At 49.0% G+C, this 22,951-nt stretch overlaps 1 protein-coding gene across 1 annotated transcript in view; it reads left to right on the top strand.

The window, feature by feature from the left end:
• Positions 1–22,951, top strand: part of LOC142246725 (uncharacterized) — a 329,582-nt gene that overhangs the window by 2,486 nt on the left and 304,145 nt on the right. The window contains exons 2-3 of the mRNA XM_075319778.1: positions 7,266–7,387; positions 10,953–11,061. Coding sequence (XP_075175893.1) covers positions 11,001–11,061 — 61 coding nt within the window. The 5' untranslated portion in view covers positions 7,266–7,387; positions 10,953–11,000. The remainder of the gene's footprint in view (positions 1–7,265; positions 7,388–10,952; positions 11,062–22,951) is intronic.

Raw genomic sequence — 22,951 nt, 5'->3', positions numbered from 1 at the left:
TCGGGTGTACTGTGGTCCCCCCACCCAGGCTGGTGGTCTGTGTCCCTTTCCTCTGCACTGTGTTGTGATGTGGTGGACTTCCCGGTGTGGAACGCGGGAGTCCGCTCCCGATACTATTGTTGGGAGCCGTGCCCGCTGACGCTGACCCGTGGGATCTTCCGGGCCCTGGCAGATTCCCTGTCCCTCTCTGTGGGTGGTTGTCTCTTTTCGGGACTTAGGTTGGTTCAGGACCTATAATCCTGCCCTCAATCGGTTAATTAGCTAGGCCGTTGGTTCCGATCCTGGCTTCAGGGTCCTCGTACCCCCTCTGCGCACGGTTTCCGGTCGGGTCTCCAGTGTCGATACTGGCAGGCTCCTACCCTGTCCCGGTCCACCTCGGATCTGCCGAGCCGTCTTCCCGTCTCCTGCTAGACACGGGTCACCGTATGCCACCTAGCCAATGTGTCAGGGCTCCGACCCTGACACCTGTCAGCTTTACCTCCCGACCCCTATCTCCATAGCGGAGGGCCGGGACATCCACAGGTAAATCCGCATGAATAATTGACATGCAGTTAGGTGCGGCTGCGGGATCTCCGCAGGAGATTCCGCAGCCGCACTTTCCGCAGTGTGGACACAGCACTCCCCATGTCCCATAGGGTAACATGGGGAGTGTCTGTACATGCTAAAAGCTGCGGATTTATCTGGAAAATCCAGATAAATCCGCAGGTTTTCCGCGGCAAAATCCGCAGGAACATAGTCCCGTGGGCACATGCCCTAACAGTGTATTCAGTAGGATTATCAGCTGTGTATCCACCAGACTTCTGCACAACACAACTGATGGTTCCAACCCCATTTATATGGCAAGAAATCCCACTTATTAAACCTGATAGGGCACACCTGTGACGTGAAAACCATTTCCGGTGACTACCTCTTGAAGCTCATCAAGAGAATGCCAAGAGTGTGCAAAGCAGTAATCAAAGCAAAAGGTGGCTACTTTGAAGAACCTAGAATATAAGACATATTTTCAGTTGTTTCACACTTTTTTTGTTAAGTATTTCATTCCACGTATTCATAGTTTCTTTGTCGCTCCATTGGGAGACCCAGACAATTGGGTGTATAGCTACTGCCTCCGGAGGCCACACAAAGTATTACACTTTAAAAAGTGTAACCCCTCCCCTCTGCCTATACACCCTCCCGTGCATCATGGGCCCATCAGTTTTTATGCTTTGTGTTGAAGGAGGCTGACACTCACACAATGCTCCACATTTTAGCCAGCAGCAGCTGCTGATTATATCGGATGGAAGAAAAGAGGGCCCCTAACAGGGCCCCCGGCATGCTCCCTTCTCACCCCACTGAGTCGGCGGTGCTGTTAAGGTTGAGGTACCCATTGCGGGTACACAGGCTGGAGCCACATGCCGTTTTCCTTCCCCATCCCTTAGGGGCTCTGGGTGAAGTGGGATCCTAACCGGTCATCCAGGCACTGGGACCGGGCTCCCTCCGCAGCCCCTGGTGGTATCTGCCGGACAGGAGATGGAGTATCATCAGGGACATGGCCCTGCATCTACAGGTACTCGGTGTCCCCTTTGGGACGGTGCATGAAGCACCTTGGCCTCAGACGCTCCAGCGACTGCGGTGTGATTTTTTTTTTTTTGACCGGGACTACCGCGCCGACCGTGCCTGTTTGCCGGCCGCGGTTTTTACTTTAGTCCCCGGCTTTTGCGGCCTAGTGTATTAAACTCCCGCCCCTGGGCCTGCCAGTCAGGGGGAAGGGCGGGACGGTCGGTATGACGCCGACGGTGAGGGCTGGAGCACACTTCGCTGTCCTCCTCCCCCCTCACTGTTCACTATGGGGCGCAGATTCCCGTACTTTTGTGGTTCCGCCCTCGGCTCCCTCCTCCCCTCGGAACGCCGGCAGCCATTGTTATATGGCATGATTCTGCCGGTGGAGATCTCAGAATGTGCTCACTGTTCGGCAGCACTGCAGCTCTAGGAGAGGGGGTTCCTAACCGGTCGCCATGCACTGGGACCGGGCTCCATCCGCAGCCCCTGGGGGATTCTGACGGACAGGAGACAGGACATCATCAGGGACAGAGCCCTGCATCCATAAGGTACTCTGTGTCCCCTTTGGGGGACGCTGCATACAGCACCTGGGTTACAAACGCCGCAGCGGTTGCTGTGTGGTTTGTGAGACCGGGACTACCGCGCCGACCGCGCCTGTTTGCCGGCCGCGTCTTTAACTTTAGTCCCCGGCTCTTGCGGCCTAGTACCATATACTCCCGTTCCCGGGCCTGCCAGTCAGGGGTAACGACGGGACGGCCGACGGGACGTCGGCAGTGAGGGCTGGAGCATACTTGGTATCCTCCTCCCCCCTCACTGTGCACTGTGGGGCACCAGTTTCCCAATCGGGTGCTGGCCCCCCTTAGGTGCCGAAGTGTGTGTGTGTGTATATATATATATATATATATATATATATATTTATATATATATTTATATGGTATATGATTTCACTGTTCGGCAGCACTATTTGCTTTTGGCTATATACCCTCGCTGATTACTAAGAGGTGACATCAGCAGGTCGTCCGCAAACAGTAAGTAAGTAAGGGTGCCAAGGCACAGGCTTTCTTTGCAACCTGTACCTCTTGTGCGGCTATATTGCCGGCAGGTTCCACCTATCATTGCAAATGCTTGGCCCCTGGGGCACTCACTCAGCCGGAGCCTCTGGCACGGGTGGGACCCTCGGCTCAGGTGGTACCACCGGTTTCCACTGCACAGATGGCAGGGACAGAGTTTGCACGTTTGACTGAGCAACTCTCTGAGTCATTCCATTGCCCAGTCTATGAACAGAGGGGCTGCTAAGCTGGAAGCTTTGCAGTCCAGAACGGTAACACAGGGCCAGGGATCTGTGAGTTCATCGCCCCCAGGCCCCTCTGGGTCGGTATAACAAGGGGCTCCTGGGGTAACACCCAGATCCCACGGTGAGAACTCCGACACGGACCGCGGCCTCACACAGGCTAACCGGGCTCGCTGGGAACCTTCCACGACTTCACTGTCGTAGTTAAGGATGAAGCGGAGGTCGCAGCTCAGGGCTCTGAACCTAACGTTGCGCTCAATCTGGATACACCTGAAGGGGACGCCATAGTAAACGACCTTATAGCGTCCGTCAACCAGGTGCTAGACCTCTCTTCCCCATCTTCTCCTATGGAGGAGTCGGCTTCACAGCGGGAGAAACACCAGTTTAGGTTTCCCAAATGTACACGGAGTGCGTTTTTTTCAATCACTCTAACTTCAGAGAGGCTGTCCAGAAGCACAGAACTTTCCGGACAAGCGCTTTACTAAGCGCCTTAATGACACACGTTACCCTTTTCCCCCCTGACGTAGTTAAGGGTTGGGCTCAGTGTCACAGGGTGGATCCTCCAGTCTCCAGACTGGCGGCTAGATCCGTAGTATTAGTGGCAGATGGTTCATCTCTCATGGATGCCACTGACAGGCAAATAAAGCTTATGATGAAATCCATCTTTGAAGCCATAGGCGCATCTTTTGCTCCGGCCTTCGCAGCCGTGAGGGCTCTCCAAGCTATCTCAGCTTCTCTGGCTGAGATTAATGCGGTCGCACATATCTCTGCCCCGCAGGTTGTGTCCTTGGCTTCTCAATCGTCCCAGCCCTCCTCGTCCAACAGGCCACAGAAGAGCCAGAGGAGCTCTTCTCCACGGCGGTCTAAGTCACGTCCTCCAAAGACCACCGGAGGCACCGTCTCCAAGGCGGCCTCCTCATGACTTTCGGCCGCCCCAAACCGCATCCTCGGTTGGTGGCAGGCTCTCCCGCTTTTGCGACGCCTGGGGCCACATGTCCAAGACCGATGGGTGAGAGACATTCTGTCTCACGGTTTCAGGATAAGAGTTCAGCTCTCGTCCTCCGACTCGTTTTTTTCAGAACATCTCCGCCCCCCGAACGGACCGTTGCGCTTTTCAGGCGGTGGACACTCTGACAACAGAAGGAGTGGTGATCCCCGTTCCCCTCAGGAACGCGGTCGCGGTTTTTACTCCAATCTGTTCGTGGTGCCAAAAAAGGACGGCTCATTCCGTTCCGTTTTGGACCTCAAATTGCTCAACAAACATGTGACAATCAGGCGGTTTCGCATGGAATCCCTCCGATCTGTCATCGCTTCGATGTCCCAAGGAGACTTCCTAGCATCAATCGACATCACAGATGCCTATCTCCATGGCAGATCGCTCAAGGGCATCAACGCTTCCTACGTTTCGCCATCGGGGACGAACACCTTCAGTTTGTGGCACTGTCTTTCGGCCTGGCGACAGACCCACGGGTCTTCACCAAGGTCATGGCATCCGTCGTAGCGATCCTACACTCTCAGGGCCACTCGGTGATCCCTTACCCAGACGTTCTCCTAGTCAAGGCACCCTCTTGGGTGGCTTGTTAACACAGTCTGACCGTTGCTCTGGAGACTCTCCAGAGGTTTCGGGTGGATCATCAATTTTACAAAGTCAAAATTGTCTCCGACCCAGTCACTGACGTACCTCAGGATGGAGTTTCATACTCTCTCAGCGATGGCCAAGCTGCCGCTGGACAAACAGCGGTCGCTGCAGACAGGGGTGCAATCCCTTCTTCGGGCCCAGTCGCACCCCTTGAGGCGCCTCATGCACTTCCTGGGGAAGATGGTGGCAGCAATGGAGGCAGTTCCATTTGCGCAATTTAATCTGCGTCCTCTCCAATAGGACATTCTCAGCAAATGGGACAAGAGGCCGACGTCCTTATACAGGAACGTCTCTCTGTCTCTGGAAGCCAAGACCTCACTTCAGTGGTGGCTTCTCCCCACTTCTCTGTCGAAAGGAAAATCCTTTCTGCCCCCATCCTGGGCTGTGGTCACGACGGACGCGAGCCTGTCAGGATGGGGAACGGTTTTTCTCCACCACAAGGCTCAGGGAACCTGGACTCTGACAGAGTCCTCCCTTCAGATCAATGTTCTGGAGATAAGGGCAGTGTATCTAGCCCTCAAGGCGTTCCATCGGTGGCTCGAGGGCAGGCAGATCCGCATACAGTCGGACAACGTCACGGCGGTTGCGTACATCAACCACCAGGGCGGCACTCGCAGTCGTCCAGCCTTCCAAGAAGTCCGGCGGATTCTGCTGTGGGCGGAGGCCACAGCCTCCACCATCTCCGCGGTTCACATTCCAGGCGTAGAAAACTGGGAAGCAGACTTCCTCAGTCGCCAGGGCATGGACGCGGGGGAATGGTCTCTCCACCCGGACGTGTTTCAAGAGATCGGTTGCCGCTGGGGAACGCCGGACGTCGATCTCATGGCGTCTCGGCACAACAACAAGGTCCCGGCATTCATGGCACGGTCTCAGGACCACAGAGCTCTGGCGGCGGACGCCTTAGTTCAGGATTGGTCGCAGTTTCAACTGCCTTATGTATTCCCTCCTCGGGCAATGCTGCCCAGAGTGTTGCGCAAGATCAGGTCCGACTGCCGCCGCACCATTCTTGTCGCTCCAGATTGGCCGAGGCGGTCGTGGCACCCCGATCTGTGGCATTTCACGGTGGGGCAACCGTGGGCGCTCCCAGACCGACCAGACTTGCTATCTCAAGGGCCATTTTTCCATCTGAATTCTGCGGCCCTCAACCTGACTGTGTGGCCACTATGAGACAGGCCAGGAAACCAACGTCAGCCAAGATCTGTCACAGAACTTGGAGGATCTTCTTAGCCTGGTGCTCTGAGAGGGGGTTTACCCCCTGGCCGTTTGCCTTACCCAGTTTTCTTTCCTTCCTTCAATCGGGATTGGACAAGGGTTGTCTCTCGGCTCTCTCTAAGGTCAAGTCTCGGCGCTTTCCGTGTTTTTTCAAAAGCGTCTAGCCAGGCTTCCGCAGGTCCGCACGTTCCTGCAGGGAGTTTGCCACATAGTCCCACCTTACAAGCGTCCGCTGGAACCCTGGGATCTCAACATGGTTCTACAGGCTCTTCAAAAACCACCTTTTGAGCCGCTGTGGGATGTCTCTCTATCACGTCTTTCGCAGAAGGTGGCATTTCTAGTGGCGGTTACTTCACTCCGTAGAGTGTCAGAGCTTGCAGCGCTGTCATGTAAAGGCCTTTTCCTGGTATTTCACCAGGATAAGGTGGTTCTGCGTCCGGTCCCGGACTTTCTCCCTAAGGTGGTGTCCACTTTTCATCTCAATCAAGGGCTGAAAGCCCATTCTACCGGAGCCGTGGGTGCGTCCTGGGCATTGCGGCACCAGACTACGGCTCAGCAGGTGTGTCAGGCGGCTACCTGGTCGAGTCTGCACACTTTCACGAAACACTATCAGGTGCATGCCTATGCTTCGACAGATGCCAGCCTAGGTAGGCGAGTCCTTCAGGCGGCGGTTGCCCACCTGTAAGAGGGGGCCGTTGTTTCGGCTCTTTTTATCGAGGTATTCTTTTACCCACCCAGGGACTGCTTTTGGACGTCCCAATTGTCTGGGTCTCCCAATGGAGCGACAAAGAAGAAGGGAATTTTGTTTACTTACCGTAAATTCCTTTTCTTCTAGCTCCTATTGGGAGACCCAGCACCCGCCCCTGTTCCCTTCGGGCTGTTTGTTCTTTTGGGTACACATGTTGTTCATGTTGAATTGTTCTTTTGGTTCATGGTTTCAGTTCTCCGAACATCCTTCGGATTGAATTTACCTTAGACCAGTTTATAAGTTTCCTCCTTCCTGCTTTGGCACCAAAACTGATGGGCCCGTGATGCACGGGAGGGTGTATAGGCAGAGGGGAGGGGTTACACTTTTTAAAGTGTAATACTTTGTGTGGCCTCCGGAGGCAGTAGCTATACACCCAATTGTCTGGGTCTCCCAATAGGAGCTAGAAGAAAAGGAATTTACGGTAAGTAAACAAAATTCCCTTCTTTGATGCCTTCAATGTGAATCTACAATTTTCAGTCATGAAAATAAAGAAAACTCTATGAAGGAGAAGGTGTGTCCAAACTTTTGGTCTGTACTGTATGTATATAATCACTAGCTGTACTACCCGACATTGCCCAGGATAGTAACTGTCTCTCCAAGTGTCCGTCTGTCTCTCCAAGTGTCCGTCTGTCTCTCCAAGTGTCCGTCTGTCTCTCCAAGTGTCCGTCTGTCTCTCCAAGTGTCCGTCTGTCTCTCCAAGTGTCCGTCTGTCTCTCCAAGTGTCCGTCTGCCTCTCCAAGTGTCCGTCTGCCTCTGTCTGCCTCTTTCCCTGTCTACAGAAAAGCAAAATCAACAGGGAAAATAGTTGCATATTGATTATTTGCATATAAATCTAGGAGTCTAATGCACCATTGACAGCAACTGATTGACTACATATACAGTATATACTGGACCGGTCGCAATTGGAACAACCAAAAGGAAAGCAAAAAGAAAAAACGACCAGACGTCTTGATTGCAGGTGAAAAAATATATTTATTGATTTGGATTCTTCAAATAAGGTGGACACACCATGTGATTAAAAGCAACAAGAACAACAGGGGTTCCTGGCATAGTCACGGTCCTCACAACATTGGTGGCTATATAGGGTAGTCTGATATAGCTTCCACTGAAATTAATAATACATCCAGATATCGTATATGAATATTAGAAATATATAATGCAGGAACACTATCATCAAGACTGGACAACTGAAATAAATACCAATTTTTTTCCATCACCCATGACTGCACCACGAGAGAGGGAATCCGCCCTTCATGGACAGGAAACATCCAGGATAAAAAGGGGCGGCACCTCTCCCCGCATCAGTTGGTTTCCTGTCCTTGCACGGGGAACCTCCAGATGGCGGTTCAGGAGGCCCCTTTTGGATGTTTCGGTCCGGGCCAGCGGATCAGGCAGCGGCACAAGCTCTGCCTCGGTCGGCGGATGATCAGAGCGCGCTCCTCAGTGGCCCAGGGGGGCTTGATCTGGGTGCGCTGACGGGGATGTCTCCCTTGTTTATCTGACACCACTCTCCACGGGGACCGGGTTGGTGCCAGGATGCTGCCGCAGCAATAAAATACAGGTCCTTACCCGGTAAGTGCGGGGAGGCGGGAGTGAGCCCCTGGATGCAGCGCAGCACTATCTTTCCAGATCCAAGGAAGGTGGGGGCCGGCTGCGCATGCACAGGAATTACTGAAAAGGGAATCCCGGATTACGTAATACTAACCTCATTTTCGGCGGAAGTGACGTGGGTGGTACAATTGGAGGGCTTTTTAAAACTGAATGCCGGAGGGAGCAGGCTAGGTATCATTCAGCCTTGCTCCCCAGCAAAACATGGATGACGAACAGCAGCTGCAGTTGCCACAGCAATTGCCACAGCAGTCACCACATCAGTCGCCACATCAGTCGCCACAGCAGTCACCTCAGCGGTCGCAGCAGTGTCCACAGCGGCAGTCGCAGCAACAAATGAAGCGACAAACTTCACCATCTGGAGAAAAAACTTCAAGGCCACGACCTGCCTCACCTATAAAAGACGACGTCCGGTAAAGGTCGAGACAGCCGTGCAACTACCCCAAGTAGTCGACACTCAGGGAAGAGTAATGAAGGGGCCGGTCAGTATAAAGTGACGTCTGGTAAATCCAGGGAGCCCTCCAGAGGAGACTCATCAGCTGATGTGAACATTCCTCCTTCTAGTCGGTACCACCTTTTATTCTGCTTCTGAAGGATGAGTCATCTCTGTGAAAGTTCACATAAAGAGCCCCCCTAAAGAGCAGTCCAGATAAAGCTGAAGGTGAATGTGATTCCTCTGATTCACTTTCCCCTTCCTCCTCTGATAGTGATTCTGGTGCCCGTTATTGTTTCCCTGTAGAAAACACAGGAAAATTAGTCAAATCAGTGTTAGGAAATATGGGTATCCAGGAAGAGAAGGTTGAGAAGACAATGCAGGACCGCATGTCTAGCGGGCTAGATCGGAAAAAGCACCGTACGTTCCCAGTGGTGGATAAGATTCAGTCTCTCATTTCCAGGGAATGGAAGAAACCAGACAAGAGAACTTCCCTTCCAGGGACCTTCAAGAGGAAATGCCCCTTTGAGGAGGTGGCCTGTTCCTTCTGGGACAGAGCCCCCAAACTGGATGTTGCCATTACCAAGGCTGCAAAGAAATTTTCCTTGCCATTTAAGGATATGGGGTCCTTAAAGGGAACCTGTCAGCAGAAATTTCCCCTAAAACCTAACAGATTCCCCCTCTGCAGCTCCTGGGCTGCATTCTATAAAGGTCCCTGTTAGTATTGTGCCCCCTTTCTGACCCAAAAAAAGACTTTATATAGAGGTACCTTTTTGGCTTTGGATTCGGTAAATCTGACACGGGGGCGGGCTGCCTGATGGCCGTTATTCTGCCCTCTGGTCCTGTATGCCGCCCCCATCGCTGATTTCCATACTTCTGGACGCCGCCCACTGCTCCAGCCATCCCTGCGCATGCCCAGTGCTCATCTCTCGTGGATGAGCACTGTGCCCAGTGTCACCGCTGGTGACGTGCACGCAGGGTTTAGATTATGGGCGGTGCTGTTATGTTTATTAACAAGCAACCGCCCATAATCGCGGGACCGCGCTTTCCCCCTCAGCCTGCTTCTTTCTGCGCAAGCGCGCTGCTGGTGACCCCACGTCACCTCCTTCCCATCTTGCCCTGAGGCAGGAAATAGATGGGAAGAGCGCGGAGCAGTAACACCGATCAGGAGGAGACGCTCCGCGCTCTTCCCATCTATTTCCTGCCTCAGGGCAAGATGGGAAGGAGGTGACGTGGGGTCACCAGCAGCGCGCTTGCGCAGAAAGAAGCAGGCTGAGGGGGAAATCGCGGTCCCGCGATTATGGGCGGTTGCTTGTTAATAAACATAACAGCACCGCCCATAATCTAAACCCTGCGCGCACGTCACCAGCGGTGACACTGGGCACAGTGCTCATCCACGAGAGATGAGCACTGGGCATGCGCAGGGATGGCTGGAGCAGTGGGCGGCGTCCAGAAGTATGGAAATCAGCGATGGGGGCGGCATACAGGACCAGGGGGCAGAATAACGGCCATCAGGCAGCCCGCCCCCGTGTCAGATTTACCGAATCCAAAGCCAAAAAGGTACCTCTATATAAAGTATTTTTTTGGGTCAGAAAGGGGGCACAATACTAACAGGGACCTTTATAGAATGCAGCCCAGGAGCTGCAGAGGGGGAATCTGTTAGGTTTTAGGGGAAATTTCTGCTGACAGGTTCCCTTTAAGGGATCCCTTAGATAGGAAAGCAGGTCAGTTCCTTCAGAGTACTTGGGAATCATAAAAATTGAATAATGTTAGGGCATCCGAAATGTCAAGACAAAATAATGAAAGAAATAATTTTGTCGTAATGTGGTAAACTTACCGGACCCTGCTCCAGAGACGCCTGCTTCTACCACTAGGTGCCGCTGTACTGACTCTGAGAAGAGCACTGGTGATATAGGAGGTGGTGATGTCGGCAGCGATTGGTGGCTCAGGTGCCACACGAGATTCTAGTAAGTGTCCATCTAGAACATTCCACAAGAGTTTTCCTTCTGTCTGTAACTTTTACATTTATTATTTTGGATCTTTATAGGAAAATGGGGATCACCGCCACGCTAGTCACCAATAACACTTAGTAGTTATTGTTCTAAGTCATTTATTCAAAGAGCATATACAGGTCTACGCGTTTCAGGGGTCTCTGCCCCTTCCTCAGGACAGTATATTAATGACACAGAAGATCTGATATTAGAAGATGCTATTTGAATAAATGACTTGTAACAATAACTACTAAGTGTCATTAGTGACAAGCGCGGCGGTGATCCCTGTTTTCCTATGAAGATCCATTTCCACTATTGCGAGTCCGCAGCTGTCTCCACCAGCGATTATGCGTCATTAGGTGTTGTGACTTTCACAACATCTATAGGTGAGTGCACCTTGTAATTTTTCATAATTGTTTTTATTGGTAAAGACCCTATGCGCCTGTCTCTCCTCCACAGTCTTTGAAATCGCACATTCATTATTTTCACAGTTTTGAACTCCAGGCAAATATCCGAGGAAGAGTCATCTTAAAACCATAATGGACAAAGGAGAAAGCGATGTGTGGGGAGATAAGCGGTGCAAAGAGGAGGATCCTACAGGTAATCGCCCCGGCGAGGAGTAATGACTAGTGATGGGCGGACCCGCAGATACCCGGGATCGGCAGATGCAACCAGGTCTATAGGGACCTGAATCAGGCGCTTTAAAATAGTGTAGCACTTAAAAAAATAGGTGACCCCTAAAGTATAAAGCCAAAATTTTTAATTAGGGGAAAACCCAAAAGTCGCCACAGGACCACAATATAAATGCAACAGTGAAAAAATATTTTATTGAAATAATTTACAAAGGAAGGTGAAGCCATAAAACAAGGAAGAGTGGCTAAGATGGAAAATGCCACACAAGGGGAACAGAGTAAAATACACTCCAACCAACCTCCCTAGTGACACCCAGTAATAATAAAGGGTTAATTACATATAGTAGAGGAAATTACAGCAGCATATAAGTAACCAGAAAAATTTGAAAACTGGTCAGCGACTCACAGGGTTAAACTGTTTGATTGCACACACTATAGACAATCCACAGAGCCATCCACTCATTAAAGGGAACCTGTCAGCAGAAATGTCCCCTAAAACCTAACAGATTCCCCCTCTGCAGCTCCTGGGCTGCATTCTATAAAGGTCCCTGTTATGATTGTGCCCACTTTCTGACCGAAAAAAAGTGTTTATAAAGTTGTACCTTTTTGGCTTCTGATTCTGTAAATCTGTCACGGGGGCGGGCTGCCTGATGGCCGTTATTCTGCCCCCTGGTCCTGTATGCCACCCCCATCGCTGATTTCAATACTTCTGGACGCCGCCCACTGCTCCAGCCATCCCCGCGCATGCCCAGTGCCCATCTCTCGGGGATGAGCACTGTGCCCAGCGTCACCGCTGGTGACGTGCACGCAGGGTTAAGATTATGGGCAGTGCTGTGATGTTTATTCCTAAGCAACCGCCCATAATCGCGGGACCGCGCTTTCCCCCTCGGCCTGCTTCTTTCTGCGCAAGCGCGCTGCTGCTGACCTCACTTCGCCTCCTTCCCATCTTGCCCCGAGGCAGGAAGCAGAAGCAGGCCGAGGGGGAAAGCGCGGTCCCGCGATTATGGGCGGTTGCTTAGGAATAAACATCACAGCACCGCCCATAATCTTAACCCTGCGTGCACGTCACCAGCGGTGACGCTGGGCACAGTGCTCATCCCCGAGAGATGGGCACTGGGCATGTGCGGGGATGGCTGGAGCAGTGGGCGGCGTCCAGAAGTATTGAAATCAGCGATGGGGGCGGCATACAGGACCAGGGGACAGAATAACGGCCATCAGGCAGCCCGCCCCCGTGACAGATTTACAGAATCAGAAGCCAAAAAGGTACAACTTTATAAACACCTTTTTTCGGTCAGAAAGTGGGCACAATCATAACAGGGACCTTTATAGAATGCAGCCCAGGAGCTACAGAGGGGGAATCTGTTAGGTTTTAGGGGACATTTCTGCTGACAGGTTCCCTTTAAGTCTGTACAGCAGCAATTAAGCTGGTTAGTAACTGCTGTGATGCTGCGTACGCCTCATAAGCAGACACTAACACAAACAGACCCCCATAAAACAACACCATTTCAGTGCCAGGCAGCATTCAAAAATAAGGCGATTGTGTACATCAATAAGCATACAGACCATTGAAACCCACATTACCTTGAGTCATGCTGTTAGCACACAAGGACCTGGGGCACAGGGAGGCCGGACGCACCTTGACATACGTTTGACCCGAACGGCTTTGTCAGGAGACGTGGCTATACGGGGAAGGGAGGGTTTAAATTCCCCTTTTCACAAAGTCCCAAATAGAACAAATCAGCATGCTCAGCGCCATGTTGTCCTGCTCCCCCACATAATGCTGCAGTGGCTCGCCGAGAGTGATGAGATGGAGGACATACGTCCTCCCCCCCCCCCCATCACCACGGCAATGCTACAATAACCACAGCGCTCGGGAGTCGGGACAGTGCATGCGCGTGGCGCGTATGTGTCCATGGGAATGTATAGAGGAAAGAGTAGAGCAGGTCAACGTGCCCAGCGTCACGCCATCCTGCTCCCCCCCCTCCGCACGACGCGACGGCAGCCCACAAAGGAAAAGGGGGAGGAGGACTAAGTCATTCCCCCCATCTCCACGGTGACGCCACAACAACCACGGCACACGGAAGGCCGGGACATCGCACGCGCACAGTATGAATGTATCCAGGAGCAAGACAAACTCATTCAGTAAGTGGAATCATTACTGATAACCAAAAAAGGGGTATAGATTGCAGATACCGCCTTGATAAATGTCAGGATATTTGATGACTGCAAGGATATGATATTACATAAACAAAAAGTATATGCAAATATAAACCCGCACAATTGTTTAGTGACACAAAATACAAAACACGGCAGTGCATACATCAGTCCAGCACTCCAAAGAGTATCCGGAGTAAAAAAAATAATATACAATTTAATCATACAAATCAAAAAATAACACATGAGAGCACATGCCACCAACATCATCGCCAACAGAGGATGGAGCTTGTCAGAAGTTAATGGACGACTCCGCAATACTCAATAGGTGTAAATGACCAATCTGAGAAAAACTATGGACACAATCCAAAAGGGAAAATGATAGGGCAATTAAAAACAGAATAATATTTATTAATTACTGGGTGTCACTAGGGAGGTTGGTTGCAGTGTATTTTCCTCTGTTCCCCTTGTGTGGCATTTTCCATCTCAGCCACTCTTCCTTGTTTTACTGCTTCACTTTCCTTTATAAATGATTTCAAAAAAATATTTTTTCACTTTTGCATTTATATTGTGGTCCTGTGGTAACTTTTGAATTTTCCCCTAATTAACAATTTTGTTTTTTTACTTTAGGGGTCACCTATTCTTTTAGGTTCTATGTCTATCCTCTTGGAACAGACCATTCCTTTTAGGAATTATTTGTAGGTTTTGCTTTAAAATGGTGGTAGAAGGGATAGGGGAATTAGAGCAAGCGCGTTATACCTACCGGTCTCACACACGGCTAGAACGCTACTTCCAGGGCCACTCATTATCCTTCATACATATGCACTGCTACCCTCGCCCATCGGCAGTGCCGGTGTCTGTGATTGGTTACAGTCATACAGCGCCCCCACCCTGTGTGTCTGACTGCTTTCAATCACAGACGCTGTATGAGTTCTTAGATTGGTGTAAAAATAAATAAAATTGGTTTAGGGTCCCCCCATATTCGGATACTTAGCACAGGTAAAGCATATGGCTACAGGCTGCAGCCCCCAGCCGTGTGCTTATCTTGGCTGTGTTAGAAATTAAGAGGGACTGCATGCGGCTTTTTATAAAAATTATTTGAATAATTTTTAAAACCTGTGTGCGGTCCCCCTCAATTTTGATACCCAGCCATGATATAGCCAACAGCTGGGAGCTGGTATTCTCAGGCTGGACCCCCCCCAGCCTAAAAATAGCAGCCTGCAGCCATCCAGGATTGCCTGCTTTATCATGGCTGGGTTCCAAAATTGGGATATGTATTTAAATAATTTTAAAAAAAATACGTATGTGGTTCCTCTTATGTTGATACACAGCCATTATCTGCGCTTGGTATCATAATATGTGGGACCCTACCCCCATTTTTTAAAATTTATCTTTACACCAATCTAGACATAACAGAGTCTGTGATTGAAAGCCGTCAGACACGCTGTCACACCGGGGGGGGGGGGGGGGGGGGGGTTCGGCGCGGTCTGACTGCAACTAATCAGAGACGCTGCAACTGCCGGTGGGCAGGGAAAGCAATGCATATGTATGAAGGCTATTGAGTGGCCCCAGAAGTAGTATGGGCAACCCCAGAAGCAGCGTTTCCGCCGCACGTGAGACTGGTCAGTATAAGGCTCCTGCTTTTCCCTTTGTTTTATGTGTTTCAGTTTTTGTTTCCATAAATTCCCTCATTCAGCTAAAATACGGATTATATATGGCTGACAGTGTGATAGCGGTATGTGTGATAACCCTGGCTGTGCATCTACAATATAGATTTAGGAATAAACTGAGATGATAGATCATCAATGACACATAAGAAACCTCATTTAGTGTTTTTTATGATATCCATCATGGCTCCAGGATTAATATGTAACGTATGTAGCAGTAGTAATTTTTTTTAACTTTGTTTTATTAACAAAATAGTCAAGTCAGACATGGTACACCACGGATTGTACATAGCAAAAAGCAAATTATAAAGTCCCAATCAAGCATCAAAGCTAATCTCAACTATCTCTGGTGCAACGTTATCGTCCATCTACTTTAACATTGGAAAAATCAACGTATCTCTGTGATAGACATGCAGGCAGCTTATTCCGAATTAGTCTGAGATAACCATAACTAAAGATCACAGAAATAACACAACAGACAAAAATAAAGTATAACCATACTATCACTATTTGTCGCTGGAGGATGTCACACCTTCAAATAGCAAAAAGAATCATTAGCTACATTAACCTCTCTCTCAAGTTTCTGTGAGTGTGCTGGGAGAGGACTTCCATAGATCACAGATTTTACCCCACAGGGGTGTACTAACATATTCAATGCGTCACCAGCGTTCCCGGTCAACGCTCTTCTGAATGCCAGGCACTTCCAGTCATGCGCATTAGACCTCTCTGAAGCTGGGACACATACACCCGGCTTCATACTTCACTTGACCGGAAGTGCCCGGCATTCAGAAATGCGGTCGCAGCAAACACAGGTACGCTCGTCACCACTGGTGATGCTGAATTGAATAGCATGTTAGTACGCCCCTGTTGGCCCTTGTGGGCATACTAACATGCTAAGAAGGCGGACTACTCGGGGGATATAACGCCCATGGGACTAGTCCCCCATGGTCATTAGCATAAGATATAGATCTTTAGAAATACTTTTTCTAAAGATCTCTTTATCTATGCTAGTGTATACAAGGACAGTAAGGCAGGAATTAGCAATACGCACCCAGAACTGGGTTCTGGGTGCATATTGCACCTGAGAGGTCCCCTTTAACAACTAACTCAAGAAATGCCCGATTGGAATTCCATCCAAGGGACAATGAATGCGATTGCACTGTAGATGTTTAATCAAATGCGATTTTACTGTGAAAACATATATAAAACATCCAAAAAAGTGGAAAACAGGGAGCCACCAGGAGGGACATAAACCAAAGTGCTGAAGCTGATGGTTCCACCTGCGTTCCAGCGCGCGCAATGCGGAAGTGATTTGAATGAAGGTGAGCAGTCGGAGCTCCATGCGCCATAATCACCTGAGAAACGCACAGGTTCTTAATTAAAATGCATCGTTTTAATTGGTTACGGGTAGTTTATATAGACGGCTTGACCCCACCCTGACATGCCTCTTTGAGAAAGCATTAGTGAAACGTACGTCAGAGGTGGAGGGGCACGCCAATGCTGTTGAATGTAATAAGGTAAATGCTGTTTTTCAATGCCATTGATTCTATTAACAGACAGTTTTTACAGGATTGGTAATATCACCAATATGAGCTTTTGAATGTGGTATATGTGATGCCATGTCTGTGGTATACCTGCATCTTATGTGGACAATGTGTCAAATTTTGAGTTACCATGTAGACTATATATGAGTGTACCGCCCCCTTGCCAGCGGCCGAGCCACTCGGATCCGGAGCCGCGGCGGCTCGTGGGGTCTCCGTGTCCGGGGGGTCCGCGCAGACACTCGAATTAAAAGAGGGGGGGGGGGAAATGTACAAAAGATGGTTAGAAAGTTTGTGACGCCACCCCCACGGTTTGTGGTAATTTGAGGGACCACCGCTGCTGTTGGGGAGCTTGGTGACGATGGCGTAGCAGCAGGATGTTTAACCCCTCCGTGGGTAGGGGGTTTGTGTCCCGGGGCCCGTTGGGTTGTTGATGTTGGGCTGCCGTTGGGGATAGGAAAAGGGTTTTTCAGTGTACTCACTCAGTCCATTAATAACAATACCGACAGCTTGTAAACCAGAGTTCTGAGCACCAATGCAGCTTGTAGGGAGCACGCTTGAGTCCATGCCCATGGTGTTGCTGTTAGCCTGTGGCCCTTTCCTTGGCACCTTTGTCTCTATTTTGACCCTAAAGTATGGAACTCTTCGGGTCCCGCTCACCCGTATGGCTAACGGAGTGAGCTTGCTCTCAGGGTTCATGCGTAGGATTTCTTTGGACTGTATTGGGAAAGTCCTATCTCATCGGTGTGCTAGTACCCCGATTTTGGAGCGGGTTGGAGATGAATCTTGAAGTCTTCACCCCCGTCGGGTAAATTACCGGAACGTGTGAAGCTACTTTCTGGCCTAAGGTCCACGTACCCCGTCGTGCCGTGGCCCCTGCCCAGTGATAGCTCAAGAACGCTGGTTGCCCTCCTCGGCAGTCCGTGCCCCTTGACACAATCCCCTGCGACCGGAGTTCCAGCTCCTACCGGGCACAGACGAATGTCTGCCACCTAGTAACTACAGGAGCCCTGCTCCAGGCCAGTGACCTCTCCCTGTCAGAGTCACCTCAGCCTCCTTCCTCTTGCTCCACTCTCCTTTGCTCAACTGTCACTTTTTCACTTTCCCCTTACCAACCCCTCAAGTGGGCAGCCCTATTCCCTTCAGGCCCCCCAATGGTGTGTCTGGTGGGTACAGTGTTCCTAGGATTTTGATTGGCTAAGCTGTTAGCAACACCAAAGAACCAGGACCGGTAACCAAGGAGAGTGGATACTGTGCAGGAGGGCAGATTGCACAATACCCTGTGACGACCTGATAGGCCAGTGCGTCACATGAGCACAGCCAGCTGGCTTATTATTTATATGCTAATGATAATGTACATATAGCCGCGGCTCAGTGCTATTTCCCTCACATGCGGTTATATTGTTTGACGGGTCACATATACCTATGCGCATTATATACTGAATGTAATAAGGTAAATGCTGTTTTTCAGTGCTATTGATTCTATTAATAGACAGTTTTTCACAGGATGGTTAATATCGCTAATATGATCTTTTGCATGTGTTATATGTGATGCCATGTCTGTGATATACCTGCATGTGATGAGGACAATGTGTCAAATTTTGGGTTACTATGGAGCCTTTATATGAGCACAGCCAATGGCCTTTCATTTATATGCTAACGATATCGGACATATAGCCGCGGCTTAGTGCTATCTCCCTCACATGCGGGTATATTGTTTGACGGGTCGCATATACCTATGCGCATTCTATTTCCTTTGTACGCTGCAGCTTAATTGGCTCTGTGGGTGGTGTATACACTTGGTTATCCACGATACACAGACCCAGCTTTTAGGGGATGCGGCTATAAGGTTTAATTTTTTTTGTAGTTTCACGAGCGCAATCTTCAATTGTTATATACATATTAAATTCTGTCTATAAATGGATACTGATAATTGACCTTATTAATAGTATATGTAATAGCTTATATAATATACAAATATTGTATAATTCAGGGGTGGGCAAATAATTTTCCCATGGGGCCGCATGAGAAATTGGGATGGTTTTAGAGGGCCGGACTAATATAATTAACTCGGTTCTACATACACATATATAGATATATATATATATATATATATATATATATGTATATGTGTGTATATATATATATATATGTATATATATATATACACACACGCATATATACTGTGCATGTATAATATATATATATACACATACACACAATGTATACATACACACACAATCCCCATATACTACATCACTACACCCGCCACATACTACACCTGTAATATACATCAGTATACACTACACCTGTAATAAACTACACCTCTATATACTATACCACTATATATTACATCACTACACCCCTATATACACTTGTAATATGCTACATCACTATATACTACACCTGTAATAAACTGCAGCACATCACTATATACTACACCTGTGATAACCTACATCACTACACCCCTATATACTACACTTGTATTATACTACACTCCTATATACTACACCTGTATTATACTACACCCCTATAAACACCTGTATTATACTACACCACTACACCTGTAATATACTACACCACTACACCCCATATACACCTGTAATATACTACACCACTACACCCTTATATACACCTGTAATATACTACACCCCTATATACACCTGTATTATACTACACCCCTATATACACCTGTATAATACAGGTGTATATAGGGGTGTAGTGGTGTAGTATAATACAGGTGTATATAGGGGTGTAGTATAATACAGGTGTGTATATAGGGGTGTAGTATAATACAGGTGTATATAGGGGTGTAGTGGTGTAGTATAATACAGGTGTATATAGGGGTGTAGTATAATACAGGTGTGTATATAGGGGTGTAGTGGTGTAGTATAATACAGGTGTATATAGGGGTGTAGTATTATACTACACTCCTATATACACCTGTATTATACTACACCACTACACACCTATAAAACTACACCACTACACCCCCCCATATACCACACCTGTAAAACTACATTCCCATATACTAAACCACTACACCCCAAATATTTGTCAAAAGTTACCCCTCTCCCCCAGCCCCCCGCCTGCCCACCCCCATTGTCCCCCAGGTTACTAGTAACCACTCACCTCTCTTCTTATCGTTCCTGTCCTCAGACACCTCCGTACGAGCCCCCCGCTGAGCTGCTTCTCCTTCACATGGCCAAGCTGCGCCGACGCTGTATTCCTAGGAGCCCCCGCTGCTGCCTCTCTCCATACGGCCCCCGCCTCTGCAGCTTCTCCTGCCGGGCGGGAACTTTTCAAATGACACACGCGTGCCGTACTGACGATATCAGGGCGCGCGTGTGTCACAGAGAAAAGTGTCGGGCAAGGAACAGAGGAGAGATTCCTGCGTTCCGCTGCCTACACTGTGCGGAGCTTCAGGATCTGTCCTCTGTTTCCTACCCGACACGCAGCGTGTGATGAGGGTCAGGGTCGGCTCCAGGTTTTTGTGGGCCCCGGGTGGAAGAGTCCCAGTGGGCCCCATCAACACGCAGACACACATACGTACATATACATATTTAAAGACAAACTCACAAAAATACATATAGAACGGACACATCTATACAGCCATATACACTGACATACATAGATACACATTATACATGCCTACAGACACACAGCTCTGCTGCATACATACAGACACACATAGCTCTGCTACAGACACACATAGCTCTGCTACAGACACACATAGCTCTGCTACATACATACATAGCTCTGCTACATACATACATACATAGCTCTGCTACATACATACACACATAGCTCTGCTACATACATACACACATAGCTCTGCTACATACATAGCTCTGCTACAGACACACATAGCTCTGCTACAGACACACATAGCTCTGCTACATACATACATAGCTCTGCTACATACATACATACATAGCTCTGCTACATACATACACACATAGCTCTGCTACATACATACACACATAGCTCTGCTACATACATAGCTCTGCTACATACATACACACATAGCTCTGCTACATACATAGCTCTGCTACATACAGACACACATAGCTCTGCTACATACAGACACGCATAGCTCTGCTACATACAGACACACAGCACTGCTACATACACACATAGCACTGCTACATACAGACACACATAGCTCTGCTACATACAGACACACATAGCTCTGCTACATACATACACACATAGCACTGCTACATACACACATAGCACTGCTACATATATACATACATACACATTGCTCTGCTACATACATACACACATAGCTCTGCTACATACATACACACATAGCACTGCTACATACACGCATAGCTCTGCTACATATATACATACATACACATTGCTCTGCTACATACACACATAGCTCTGCTACATACATACACACATAGCTCTGCTACATACATACACACAGATCTGCTACATATATACATACATACACACATAGCTCTGCTACATATATTATATGTGAACAATTGTAGAAAAAAGGGTTTCTATACCGCGCCAAATCTCAGGGATTTGATGTTGTTTCTATGGTCCTGAGGAAGGGAGCAGAGCTCCTGAAACGCGTAGACCTGTGCTACAATAAAGCCACATCAATCCGACTTCCAGATTTGTGATCATTGGCGCGGTATAGAAACCCTTTTTTCTACAATTGTTCTCTGTTATCAGCCGCCTGGGGTTGCCGCTGCCTGGATCCATTTGCAAATGCGATTACAGTTGTTGTGACTGTCACAACTAAAGTTGGTGAGTATAATTGCTCCCCTTGCCTATTGCCCTGTACCTATAAGGGTAAGACCCTATTGCGCTTTATTCTCCACAGCTCTTCTTCATTTACATATATTATATGTAGCAGAGCTATGTGTGTATATATGTAGCAGATCTATGTGTGTATGTATGTAGCAGAGCGATATATACATACAGACAGACACACTCGCGGCTCTGGGGCCCAGCACATATGGCACCGGGGAGAGGGGGGGGGGCAGGGCATACACCTAGGGGGGGGGGAAGAGCCCATACAGCTCACCAGGGCCCATAAATCGGGGGGTGGGGAGGGCACATACCGCTCAGGTCACGGTGGAGAGGGGGCCCACACAGAGCCGGAAAGAAGCACTGTGCTGGGGGTCGCTGGCTGGCACTGCAACTCTCATCTGTGGGATGAGCAGGACGCCGGCCGGTAGCTCCGCCCACAGATTAAGTTCAACCAGGAAGTCTTTGCTCCTTAAAGGGACGGCGCTGCAGATTCCTGCCGAGGACTGCGGTCCCCGGAACTCGGCCCGGGGACAGCAGAACTAAGGCGAGTGGGCCCCGGCCAAGGGGCACCAGAACTGACTAGGCCGAGTGAGCCCCCCCGGCTCTCCAGGGCCCCGGCATTTGCCCGGGCACCGATGAGGGCAATCTGACCACGCGCCTCCCGGAGCCTGGAGCTCCGGACAACGGGTCAGATTGCTCTCATCAGTGACCGGCCAGCAAGGACGCCCTGAGCCAGGCCGGGCGGTCACAGAGAATAGGCGGGCCGGATGTGGCCCGCGGGCCGCCCCTTGCCCAGGTCTGGTATAATTACAGCGTATTATAACAATTGGCGGTTTATTTATTATAATTATACATATTATCAGCTTCAGCCCTTTTGGTTTCTGTCCCTCCTGGTGGCTCCCTGTTTTCCCCCTTTTTGGATGTTTTATATATTTTTTCACAATAAAATCGCATTTGATTAAACATCTATAGTGCAATCGCATTCATTGTCCCTTGGATGGGATTCCAATCGGGCATTTATTGAGTTAGTTTATGCACACACAATAATATAAACCTAATTGTGAAGGACAAATATGTTGATTAGAGGCTTAAACAACTACCTGTTAGATCACTGCAGCATACACATGAACCTTAACCCTTTTACTGCTAGAAGAAATTTTAATACTCTCCAACTCAGGGTAAACGACGAGCAGACACAGAAGGGGATCTGCGATCAACAACACACAGTGACCTGATCCCAGATCCCCCCCTGAGATCATATCAGGCTGTGACACACTCATGACATAGTCACAGCCAGGAGTAGATTATAAGAGAAAGCAGAAAATTCCCTGGGTTTATCCAGCCTTATGTGTGCTGCAATGCCATTGCTTCCTAATACACAGACATATGGCTCCTCCACCCTGCACTGTGCAATTTGAGGTAGTCACCGAGGCGGTGCAAGGAGCTGTAACAGTCACTGCTCAGAGAGAGACGTCTGATACAACCCTCTACTGTCCCTGAAGGCTGAAAGAGACCGGCTGCAGGGAGAATATAACTGATGATATAACAAGTTTGAGGCTCATTAACTTTCATTTTGATGTATACTGATGGTTTTTCTGTTCTCTTATGCATTATATGCTGTAGAACATTCTCTATTTACACAAAGGGATACGTTGCCAACAACGATAATTTTGACGCCGGTATAAAATATTCGATCAATGACAAATGTTTTATTGTTTGA

The sequence above is a fragment of the Anomaloglossus baeobatrachus genome, chromosome 7 (assembly GCF_048569485.1).
Source record: "Anomaloglossus baeobatrachus isolate aAnoBae1 chromosome 7, aAnoBae1.hap1, whole genome shotgun sequence".
In the NCBI taxonomy this organism is placed as follows: Eukaryota; Metazoa; Chordata; class Amphibia; order Anura; family Aromobatidae; genus Anomaloglossus; species Anomaloglossus baeobatrachus.
This window is presented reverse-complemented; position numbering and strand designations above follow the sequence as displayed.